Here is a 12,594-nt window from a genome sequence, read left to right on the forward strand (position 1 = left end):
CTGAAATGTTAGCTCTTAATCCATAGCTACCAGGAGACTAACAACAATGCATGGGCTTTTAGCCTCCACAGCTCTTAAAAACAATAAAATCAAACAACTTTCACGACTTAAGAGAACAACCGATACAGATCTATTTCTTTTCATGGGGAAGCTATAAGACTGTCTTTGTCCATGGCGCTTGGAACGCAACTGTTCTGGACATTTCTGACTATTTAAACTGAAGTTGTTTTCATTAGTCATCTAGATTTCTTACAGCTAAAGAGCAAAAATATTGCCTAGCGCTTTGGACAACGACAGGTATCTTAGAAGATAAACCTATTAAAAATGCCATTCAAAGATATTAGACATCTAAACTGCCCAGCCCACTAACCCTTCCATTCCATACTGCTTTACAAATATGCAAGATCAGACAGGCCACAAACCAAAACAGATCTATCACATAAAGAAGCTCAGAAAAACATGGCATTCACTCCCACTTTTGTTCTGCAACACAAAAAGAAAATATCCACTTGAGATACCCAAAGAAGTAAATTTCAGGATTCAGCATTACAATGAAATATCATATACTGATTATTATTGCCTCCACTCACCATTTAAACAGCAGTGTCTTTGCAGCATCCACTTTGTTCTGTTTATACTCTATTATTGCCAAGGCAGTCAGGATATGTGCTTTACTTTGTTCAGACTCAGCAACAGACAAGGCTTTTTCATAGGCTGGTAAAAATTTAATAGTCAAAATTGAAATAGGAGAAAAAAAACGTTTATAAAGCCTCTACAAAGGCATGATATTAGAACACATGCCGGCGGGGGGGGGGGGGGGGGGGGGGGGGGGGGCTTTGGTTTCAGGTTCACTGTATTTTCACACCTCAAACCATAGGCAGAAGACGAAAAAGTTGACTAAGACTTTGGAAGTAACTGTGGGCTAGGAAACATCAAATTTACAGGGCTGTTTAGGGCCCGGGAGTTGTTCAGTATGTAGCAAGTGGAACCAAAACTGAAAAGCAGTATTGTAATATCCAGAAAAAGCCTGAAAGAACACACATGTATAAATACTCCCCTATGACAGTTTATTTATGAAATAGTGCTTTAGATGGGCACACATCACTCCAATTAAAAACTAAGGGTTATTTAAAATGCTAAGCTGGCTGTTTGTGAGTGCTTATGCTTCCACACTGACAATTCAGTATAGCCTTTTGTGGAGTCTCACATCTTAGCAGTGCAGAACACAACAATACAGCACTTATATTTATCACTAAAGCTAAAGGGCTTTGAACAACACATTAATGTCCTACCCAGAACTGATTTTTCCAGGAAAGCCACTCAATTTGAGAACAAGGGAAGCTAAGAGCCTAACAGCTTAATGGACAAGAATTAAACACTTGATGAAATGTAGCTTCCTTTTGTACATTTGAATAGTTCAGCACCCTGCTAAACAGCCTGATCAAAACAGTTGTGGAATTTGTACTTATGCATTAGGACCGAAACAGTGAAATAAACTTAACTGCAGCTAGGCTGGTCAGACAAATTTTGTCAAGATTAATCTCAAGAGGTGCCCCATAATGTGTTAATTAGGCAGATGCCTACCTTTGATACTTTCTTCTAAGAGTCCTTTCTTGAAGTAGGCTAATGCTATCCCTACGATGCTATCAAAGTCAGTTAGGGGTGTTGACATGTAAACCTCAATGGCCTTCTCACACTGACCCAGGGCACTGTAAAAACAAAAGTCACAGATATGAAGGATGTAGCAATAGCTGCTACAATTCAGAGGACCTGTCCCTACAGATGAGTATCTTCTTTTCCTTAGCAATTGTAAGCAGACACCTGGAAAAGAACAAGATTAGGTCTCCACCCTCCTTCTGTTAGTTACAGCAGTTACTCTCTCCAACTACCTGTTGCATGAAGAATAATTGATATGAAAAAGTTCTCCCTACTGCATGAAAGCTGTAAGAATGTCACTTAATGATCAGCACAGTGGAGTGGGCAAAACGGCAAAGAAGAAACATGAAAAAAGCAAATCAAAGTATGCACACACACTGGCAATTGGATATACAGACAGAAATACAGCATTCTTGTTCTAAGACCACTATGGCAGAAATTATACAGAACTGTGTTTATGAGAAGTAGTTATTAGTTACTGGAGCTTTGTTCTTGTAGAAATTGCATATAGGAATCACCACACATAAAGCCTGGATATGAGACTACAGAATACTGAAGAGTTATTTCTAAAATCCTCCTTGCAGTTAAATAATGAATTATCACATCATCACAGCCTAGAAATTCCAGTGTCACGTACAGAAACTTAACAATATATGAAGTTTCCCTAGAGAGCTGACCAATATCTAACTAGCAGAGCTTGAGCTATCTCCTATCAAAGAGAAGCTTGAAAGTCTTCATCCATTCAGACTTGTGTCCTGCTGTGCTGGTTTAGGCTGGGGTGGAGTTGGTTTTCTTCACAGCAGCTAGCATGGGCTGTATTTTGGATTCGTGCTGGAAACAGTGTCAGTAATTGAGGGATGTTTCAGTTATTGCTGAGCAGGGCTTACAGAGCACTAAGGCCTTTCCTGCTCCTCACCTCACCCCACCAGCAAGTAGGCTGGGGGGGGCACAAGAAGCTGTAAGGGGACACAGCTGGGACAGCCGACCCCAACTGACCAAAGGGATATTCCATACCATAAGGTATCATGCTCAGCAGATAAAGGTGGGGGAAGAATGAAAGGGGGAGGTTTGGAGTGATGGCATTTGCCTTCCCAAGTCACCGTTGGGCGTGATGCAGCCCTGCTTTCCTGGGGATGGCTGGGCAGCTGCCTGCCCATGGGAAGCAGTGAGTTAATTCCTTGGTTTGCTTTGCTTCTGTGCATGGCTTCTGCTTTACTTAGTTTGTCTTTATATCATTTTCTCACTTTTACTCTTCCAGTTCTCTCCCCTATCCCAATGGGGGAGAGTGAGCGAGCTGCTGTGTGATGCTTAGTTGCTGGCTGGGGTTAAACCATGACACCTGCGTTCCCTCAGAACCAGAAGTGAAGGGAACATGGAATTGTGAGTAGGACTGCAGAAGACAAGATTATCAGAAGAAAGATTACATACATGTATACAACACCCCAACCCCACATGCTTCAGGTTGTACAAGTCAATAGATATTCAAAGGGCAGGTAGAAGGGGTTTCTAATAAACCTGAAGCAGCTATTTTATCTGGACTAAGCCTACTACATATCTCAAGTGTGGAGACTGTAGAAGAACCAATTCATTCTGGAGACCATAAAAAGCTACACTGTGTAGATTATGTTAAGGCAGGTAAGTACATCAAGCTAAGGGTAAGGGAATCACTTATATGTGAAGATATATCTACATATGTGACATTGTGAACATACCACAATTCCTTGGTTTTGTTTTTGTTTTTTTTTTTTAATACAGTAACCATTTCTGGAGCACATACAAAATTCAGTCAAAATTGTCTACAGTTAAGAATGACATTTAATAGATTATTTTTAGCAACCACCTTTCACCATTTAGCTTCATCTGTGTTTTGCACCACTGCATTCACTACATCCAAAGCTGAAGTTAGGGGCTGGGAAGGTATGTCAACAAACACTTACCACAATGATCTGCCATAGTTTTGCATTGCTGTATTGTATTTCTCAGTATCTTCGGAGTTTTTCAGCAATGAAGCTGCCCTGAAAATAACCACAATTAAGATAACTACCATCTGACTGTAACACGCATATTTTGACAATAGTTCTCAAAGCAGAATGGACAAATGTTTTATGCAGAAGCTTTCCTATGTAATTAAGCACAAACAGAGGCTATTTTAACATTTTAATGCATCAGCAAACATGTTCACCGCCTCCCCTTACCATGTGAAGGGAGGTTAAAAAAACAAAGACCAACGACCTCCATTAATTAGAATGGAGTAGAGATCAAAAGTAAAACCAAGTTACCAACCCCCAAAACATCACTTAAATCCCATAGAGTGCATTAGCTATATGTCCTAGTACGACACCAAAGCCTTGGAACGCCTTTGTACCTCCAGTTCTGTGTTCTGCATTTCCAAGTTTGATGTAAGAACATCCCCACACCTCCCCTTACAGTATGCTTAGTTGAAATGTACTATTGAATTGAAAAGTAAGGTTTACTAAAGGAAAAGAAAAACCCTTAAGTTTTTCAGCTGGTGTATGGAAAAAGATGTCAAAGAGCTCCTATCAGTAAACTTTCCAAGGGTGTACAGTTTACCTCTCATAAGCATCTGCTGCCTGCCTTTTTAGATGCAGATACTCATTCAAATAACCAAGCATTATGAAAGCCGATGCATCGTCTGGATTTCTTTCTAGAAAATCAGAATTGACAATATAGGAGAACATGATCAGAAAGAGCTGTGAAAAAGCATTACAAAAACATTGCTACATTGATGCTACAGTGTATGTATATATACAAAACACTTTGCCAAGTGCTTCTGTTAGTTGCTCACTGGAATAATTTTGACAGGCTGCAGGCAAATACAGAAGAGATATGAAGACTCACAATATGACATGAGGTTAGCTCAAAAACGTTTACAACGAAATTAAATTTAAGTCTTTAGCATATTTTAAGTTTTTCAGCATGCAGTGGTTTGAGGTTTTTGTAATAAAATAGGAAACTATTCAACTTATATTGACTCCAGTAAAATACTATCGGAACCTTCTAGTTTTTGAACACTACAACCTTGAAATGCTTATTAATAGCTACGGCATAGATTTGTCAGCTGTCATCTCATCTCAGACTTCTAACCTTTTTTCCCAGACTAGGAAGGATCATGTAGGTCCCTCCTGCAGTCTATATAAGAACAGGGATTACACAAAGGTAGTCTCACATTTGTCTCGTTTTAAGTGCTTGCACTTTTATTTTGTAGCTCTCAAAAAACAGAAAGAGGTTACTAAAAGATGTATTTACAGTAACATATGCAGATTAAAGAGAATCTGCATTTGCTCAATCTACCTTCCAGGTTAGACATACACAAGGTAGTCCAACAGGGAAGCCACGTTGGCTTGGAACCATGCCCAAGAACACGATCTGTTTTCTGTTGAAGGTTGAGATAATCATATGCTTGAGGTGACGAGAGTTACACAGCATCAAGGAGAAGGCTTCTGCCAGACATGATGGCACAAGGGAAGAGAAGCTAGCATCTATCTGTGCCTATGCATACAGACACACCCAAAGGAAGTCTGATAGTGAACGTGATAACAAGCATGACATGGCTCTGGCCCCTATTTTGATCAGATTTTTGGAAAAAAAAATAATCTGCTGGAATGAGTAGGTAGACAGAACTCACAGCAATTTCATCTTTGTGTGATAATAAAAATCAGTGCCCCACTTACCCTGTTTTGGTTACTTCCTTTACAGCTCAAAAGCCTCTCCCCAACCCCACCAGATCACTCATTGACAGAACTAGTACAGGTGTATCAGTTAGGCTTAACAGGTTATTGAAGTATTTAAACTACCTACCTGTATATTTGCTCAAGACCACCTGGGCTGCTGGAATAGCATTCATTTCAACAATGTTGTATGTATAGAGTTCAGTGTTTCTGTTGCTTTTATCCTGCAGTGTTGAACATACCCAGTGGGCATAGCCTTTTGCTCCCTCAGTCTCAAGAAAAAAACAAAAAAAGCCCCAAAATACAGTCACGTAACATGTTCAAGCAACAGCAAAATAATTAAAGATTATAATAATTCTGTGTTTTAAGGCAGAGTCTTGGCTAAAAATCTGCATTGGTGTTAGCAGAACAAAACACCAAACTGAATTCCTCCACACACAGTTTTCACTTCTTTGGGCAAAGAGAATTCTCACATTAACATATCACTTGCTGAATCACTGGAGGGATGACAGACAAAAAAAGCTGTAAGAGAATGTAAAGTCCCATGCTTTCTTATTACTCAGGGTACTGGCAATATCCTTGATCCCTCCTGGAATAGTTGTGCCTTTGATCTCTGTCCAATTCTGTGGAGCACCAAGAATGTTTTTCATGACTTACGGAGCTGATTTCTTGGACCATTTGGACTACAGCACTGAATAAAATAACTACCTGCTATTCAGTGCCAGCATAAGCCAGGAACACCACCACAGAAGTCAGACAATATCATCTGGAACATGACCATAACTGTTTCACCACTCAAGACTTGCCTGTTTTTTTAAAAATAAACCACCTAAGTAGAGAGGTTAGATATGCAGAAACTTCTGGACAATACAACTGTTACACTTACATGCATACTGAGTTCAGTTGTGTGCCTGAAGAGATCCATAGTATCATAGCTGCCTACTGACTCTGCAATAAGAGCCTACAAAGAAGCAAAAGTTGCTGTGGTCAAGTACTTTAAAAATTATGATACTGACAAAAATCTCAGCACACATTAACGTCAGGGACATCTTAAGCATTTAACATGAAGCTTTCTTTCCCTCACACTGTCCAGGAAACATTGGTTTTAGCAATAAAATGAACACAATTAAAAGGGAGCACAAGCAATTATCAGTGTATCAATACCTGAAACTTAAGAAGTCTTCTGCTGCTACTTTGCATTCTTCAGGACAAAAACTTTGTGTGTGCTAGCACGACTTACAATAACATTTGTCAGGAGCTTAATTTCAAAACATTATGGTGCTAGCTCTTCCCTAGAATCCAGTTTCAATTAGAAATCATTAGCAAGTACACAGCATTGGATTTTGAAGTGATCCTTAAAGTATGAGTCACAAGATTTCTACTGTTCACGGATGGCCTAGATACCAGTGGGAGCATATCCAACCTTCTGGTAGGGTCAGGAAGGGACTTCCCGGGAAGTAAGAACTGTTTTTGGCCCAGGTACATTAGAGACTTGCTCTTTCCAACAGTGGTATTAAAGCAGGGTCTGAGAAGACAGTTATGCAGTGCCATGTTACGAGCTAGTGGTACAGCTGAAGCTGAAATAACTAGCACCTCTGAAGACTGTGCTTTGTTGACAATGCTCAATAAAAGCTTCAGAGCACAAACAATGACTGGTTTTTTAATAGCTAGTTTCTTAGAGAACTCACAATATCAACCAGAAAAACATTATATAGAAATATCTGATGAATGTAGCTTTCATAGTATTACCACTATGGAAACAAAGGGTCCCATCCGCCCTGAAGGGAAGCAGAAGCTCCCTTTACTTAAAATATTTAATTCTCAGGAACATGATTAAGTGCCAATTATCAGGATGGAGCCCAAGTCCTCTCTTTGACTAACAACTGCTTTTGGTGCCCAGTTTTATCATTTTTTTTGACATCTTACCTGCCCAATCCAACACAGTAAATAAGAAGGCTCCAGAGACTGGGCTATCTTGAAGGCTTCATGAGCTTGCTGCAGAACCAAAGATAACAGTGCTATTGAACTGTCTTGCATGGTAACAAAGCACTTTTGAGTATACACCAGTATTGACATGCAGTAGTATTGGAAGAGATTTCATGGAGAAAATTAGGTCACTACTAAAAAAAAATTACCGTACCACATAGAACAATGCATTGTCCAGAGAAATAAATCAGTTTAGTCTTATTTAAAAAAAAAAACCCTAAAACAAACAAATAAACACACACACACCCCAATCTTTACAAGATTGAAGTTTCCCTCCTTTCCAAATATACTTCCTTCTCATAATAATAAAAGAGTTCAGCAGCTAGATTAATGCTTGGAACAATCACTATTTTAAAATCAAGAGTCTTGGAGGATCCAGTTTTGGAAATCTGCTTTTCCTTCATGTAAACAGTTAAACAAACACCTTTTCAAAATGAGAAAACTGATTACCACCCACAAGTCATCTTCCCCTAATGGACTGCATTATGTTTAGATTTCCTCCCTCAGTGTGGCACAATGTGAACAAAGTCTAAGCAGCAAGCAGTCTGTAGTACCAAGTTATTTTTATTAAAAGTAATTCTGACCATCACATTTCAAATTAAACAAAATTTCTGTAATTCTGACCAGCAAATAGGACACGATGAAGTTTTAGCTGCATGAATACCCTGGACTTAAGTACACTTAAGATGTACTCTAATTTTTCTCCAGACATTCTGAAGGTTACACAGAATTACAGCAAATCATAAATCTGCTGATAAGCAGGAAGTAGCTATCTATGGGAAACTCAAAAACCAGAAGTTCAGTTTATGAACCTCCAAATAAAAAGTTCTTGGTCAAACCTGCTGTGCACTGGTTTGACTAACCACTTCTCAGTCTTTCCAATTTTCATTCCATCTAGTTGCCTGGAAAGCAACCTTGCTGATTCAGCAGAACTTCACATATACTTATTCCCTCTAGAACAAGTATTTAACTTATTTGCATGTCTCAGGCAAGGTACAGGTGCCAATTTAATTTCTTTCAAAGGAAGTAAATTTCTTGAATCTAAGAGGGACAACCTTCACTGGGTGCCCACACTTCCACCCCTGTATACTCACTTGAAAACAACAAATGGAAAACTGTATCTGAGGATGGGAAAGAGAGTTACCTCAATGTTTCCAGTTGCCAGATACAATACCCCCAGGTTGGTCCAGGCAACAACATTCTAGACAGAACAAATAAAGTTAAAATGAATGTATCATTACTATACTCCAAAATAACACTGCATCGGGGTAGTTTTAAATGCCCACTTGAAACAGATGGCAGCTGCCTACAGCACTTACAATTTGCTCAGCTTGAACAGATTTGATGAACGAATGTTGAGCAAGAGCATAATTCCCAATAGCTGAGGGGGGAAAGAAAAGAGAAAAGCTAAAGCTAACTGAATTTCATAAACACCATTACTCAAGTTGCCTTCTAATTTAGCGTATTACAGAACTAGGGGTTTTGCTGAAGACTTACCGCTACAGGAAGCAACGACACCAAGTGCATTCCAATAAAGATGATTTTTGCTGTCAAGCCTCACAGCTTTTTTGAGACACTGGAAGAAAATCAAATGTGAATTATAATCACTAGAAGAACAAAAATTAGGACTTTATACATTTACTTACTTAGATATTGAGGACAGAGCATATACATACAAGCCCTAACACCAATTTAAATTTTAAAGAATGTAACAGGAAAAACCACCAATACCTGTAAAGACTTCTCTAGCAGTTCACTGATCTCATTCATATCAGTGCCCACTGCTGTGAGGTGCTCTGCTTGTCGATAAAAATTTATTCCAAGATCACACCATATGCTAGGCAAAGGCATCAATTTTAAAGCTCTGCCGTAACACCTACAGAAACATGAATCACAGAAGCGTTATCCCAGGCCTCTCTGCGTGAAGAGCACAACGCTGAAAAAACATTCAAAAGAGGGCTTAAAAACCTAAACCAAGCAAACATGCACAACTACAAAAAGAAACGGACAAGAGAAGAGGGCAAATTAAAGCAATTAACACATTTTCATTCAGACAGTTATATTGACAGAATCTATCCTGGTCTAAAGGCAGTCCACAGTGCCCATCACTTGTGAAGCCGCAGATTATGCATTAAATCAAAGCTCTGTCTGTTGCAATACACACGCTTTTACTTAGAACAAGTATCAGTCATTTTTACAGTTAATCAGACCTCCCCTAGGAAGTATTTGACTTCACCTATCGTGGTTGAGATTTACTAAGCAGCTGCATTTCCTGCCTTCCACATCCAACTGCACAGAGGCAGTCACAGAAGAAGCTACAGAAATACTACAAATGTATTCCCCCATCACAAGCTTCCAGGGCCAGAAACAAGGGATTTCCTCTTCCAACATACTCTAGACCCCATACCTAGGGCAAGAATTGGTAACATTTTCGTAAGGAAGTAGTGCAGACAGAAAGCTTAAAGTACTTTAGTAGTCCTGAAAGAATTAGAAACTATCGCAACCACTTCATTCAAAGAGGCACAATTTGTTGAACGACAGGCAGGATGTAGCCATGCTCTGCAGACAGAAACAAAGAGCAGGTGCTAGAAGAGTGTTCACAGCCACTGTGGCAATCCAGGAAACACCCCAAAAGGAGTAGTGCAATTTGGAAGAAGCATGAGTCTATTTACCACCTTGCTAATCTTTGCTTGATAGGCAGGTGTTGACAGACCAGCTTGTCTTTCATTTTCTGGAAATGAAATAGTCTAGAATACTTGAGACTCTATAATCTTGAGCTGCACACAAGCTCTTGATAAAAAAAAAAATATTACCTTCCTCCCAATCTGAGCAGCTTAATTTTCTTCAGAATCTGTTTGCCTGCATTTTGACCCAGAAGGTATCCTGGAACTTGAACATTCACTTTGGTTGGTGAAATAACATGCACGCTAGTACAGGTATCTCCCAGCAGTTTCCAAAGGCAAGATACATCAGGACGGTACTTTGTTGCTCTGTAATTAATGGCATAGAAAACATGCACAACACCCATTCAGACACTTCAGTATCTTGCCCTAAAAGAAAGTTCACCACTTTGAACAAACAAGTTGTGGATTTTTGTGGGGTTTTTTGTTGTTTTCCTCCTGTTCAAGATATAGGTCTAAAAGGTCAAAAATAACCAACAAAAGAGAAACTACAAAACATCAATGTATCCTAACTTTGTTGGGACTAAGAGCCAGTTCTGAAAATCTGCTATTATCAACATATCAGCTGATGACACCCACTCTTGCATTTCAGAGCATTAACATGTTATATTAACAAGACATGACTCATTTGCAGAAACCTGATGGACCTTAGCCTATAACAGCAGCTATCCCAAGGTTTAATTTAGGACACTAAAGCATTCTCTATGAAATGCAAAAAAAAAAGATTGAGAGAGGGATCCACCATTTTTGATAGAAACCCCCTCCTCCCAGCCCCATATATACAGTACTACTGGAGGGAATTGTGTGTCATTTCACACTTGGTTAAAAGGAAATGCCTTTGCATCTTCAAACAGAAACTGCAGAGCTCTGTAACTACCGCTCATTTAAGCAGCCCAAGTCCAGAATGTATTATCCAAACCATTTTCAATAAGTTTGAAATTACTTCTAGATTAGAAGTAAGTAATTTCATTACTTCTACATTAGAAGCCTGGTCCATTTGATTTGGTTTAACTGAAAATCCTCAAACACTTAACTCTTATACTTCCACCTGTCAACCTACAATTCCAGTAGAAATGAAGTAACTGAATATTTGGTACTAACCTTGTAAAAAATTCAAGAGCCTGGTCTATGTAATCCACAGCTTTCCTGTCAAGATAGTCATCAAGGGCTGATCTTGCCAGCATGAGATAGCACTCACCAAGTCCTGAGAATAAGAGAAAATATTCTATATGAAAAGAGATGCTGTTATGAAATGCTTGATAAAGGAGGTGTGGTGGTAGGGCAGAAGCCTGCTCAGTATTCTGCATGATACAAAGATTTATACGCTGCACAGGTTATGCCAAAATCAAAAAGACCCACAGTGCTCACAACAGAGACTTTGCTTTTAACCTATTCTATAAAGCATCAACTCTAGAATAATTTGTATATTAAATTAAACATAATTAATTATAAAAAACATAGTATTTAAGCTTTGGGTTTCTCCTCAAGTATTAAGTAAAGCCCTCATGAGAAATCTGCTCTGCATTGGTAAGTTTTTGACAAATATACTACCTTCCAGTTCACATGAGTCAAAAATCATTGCCATAACACCAAAAGAAGAACGTCAAGGTAGGCAAAAAGGGAACCCTTCTTTGAAGAAGACTTGAAACCAACATTAATCCTATTTACGTAAGGATTTACTTCATATAGTGTAGTGCGTCTGTCTTAGAGGGAGTTACTTCTCCCTGTAGCAGCTCTCCTAGTGCTGTGCTTTGTAGTGGTAGCTAGAAAGGTGTGGGAACACACCAGTGTTTTGGCATCTGCCAAGCAGTGCTCACACAGCATGAAAGATGTCCCTCCAACATCCTCTCTCACCAGTAGGTTGGGAGCTGGCACGATCTTGGGTGGGGACACAGCCAGGACAGCTGACTGAAGCTGACCAAAGGGATATTCTGTACATGTGACATTTGCTCAGCAACGAACGCTAAGAGAAAGGAGGCAGCGGGGCCAGGGGGGACATTCATTATTACGATGTTCACCTACTGGAGCAACTGCTAAGGGTACTGCAACCCTACTTCCTGGGAAGTGTTTGGACATCGCCTGCCGATGGGAAGTAGGGAGTACATCTTTTATTTTCCTTTGCTTCTGCACACGGCCTTTACTTTTGCCTTACTAAACTTCCTCTATCTTGACCCATGAGTTTATTCCATCTTATTTTCTCCCTCACCCCAATTCTGCTGAGGAGGGGAGTGCTAGAGTGGCTTGGTGGGCATCTGGCATCCAGCCAAGGTCAACTCAACACATACACAAATAAACCTAACTGTTAAAAATGAACTGAATCTAACATCATGATTTCCAGCATTTTGGAACCAATAAAATAACTGCTTGTTTTATACTCTTTGCTGGAATAGTAGTGATTCTGTCTGGCGTTAAGTCACTGGCCATGAGTACTATTAATTCTCAGTACTACTTTCACAGTTGTGAAGCTACCTTCCTCATGCTATCTTACCCTGTACCTATTCCAAACTACTAATCACAGTAGTCATGTTTTGCAAGCATCTTTATCTTGCGCCCACCAACTATTTGCCTTGAACACACAGAAG

The 12,594-nt window shown here is 39.5% G+C and overlaps 1 protein-coding gene across 4 annotated transcripts in view; it reads right to left on the minus strand.

Moving 5' to 3' along the window:
- The window catches only part of TTC37 (tetratricopeptide repeat domain 37), a 50,397-nt gene that overhangs the window by 16,094 nt on the left and 21,709 nt on the right, over nt 1-12,594 (minus strand). For all 4 annotated transcript variants that reach the window (XM_040578916.1, XM_040578917.1, XM_040578914.1 and 1 more), the window contains 13 exons: nt 11,114-11,216; nt 10,145-10,321; nt 9,063-9,207; nt 8,829-8,907; nt 8,651-8,712; nt 8,476-8,532; nt 7,272-7,340; nt 6,232-6,306; nt 5,476-5,617; nt 4,228-4,321; nt 3,594-3,671; nt 1,585-1,709; nt 591-714 (listed from right to left, as the gene is read on the minus strand). In XM_040578916.1, coding sequence (XP_040434850.1) covers nt 591-714; nt 1,585-1,709; nt 3,594-3,671; nt 4,228-4,321; nt 5,476-5,617; nt 6,232-6,306; nt 7,272-7,340; nt 8,476-8,532; nt 8,651-8,712; nt 8,829-8,907; nt 9,063-9,207; nt 10,145-10,321; nt 11,114-11,216 — 1,330 coding nt within the window. The remainder of the gene's footprint in view (nt 1-590; nt 715-1,584; nt 1,710-3,593; nt 3,672-4,227; nt 4,322-5,475; nt 5,618-6,231; nt 6,307-7,271; nt 7,341-8,475; nt 8,533-8,650; nt 8,713-8,828; nt 8,908-9,062; nt 9,208-10,144; nt 10,322-11,113; nt 11,217-12,594) is intronic.

This window comes from Falco naumanni, chromosome Z, assembly GCF_017639655.2.
Source record: "Falco naumanni isolate bFalNau1 chromosome Z, bFalNau1.pat, whole genome shotgun sequence".
Classification (NCBI taxonomy): domain Eukaryota; kingdom Metazoa; phylum Chordata; class Aves; order Falconiformes; family Falconidae; genus Falco; species Falco naumanni.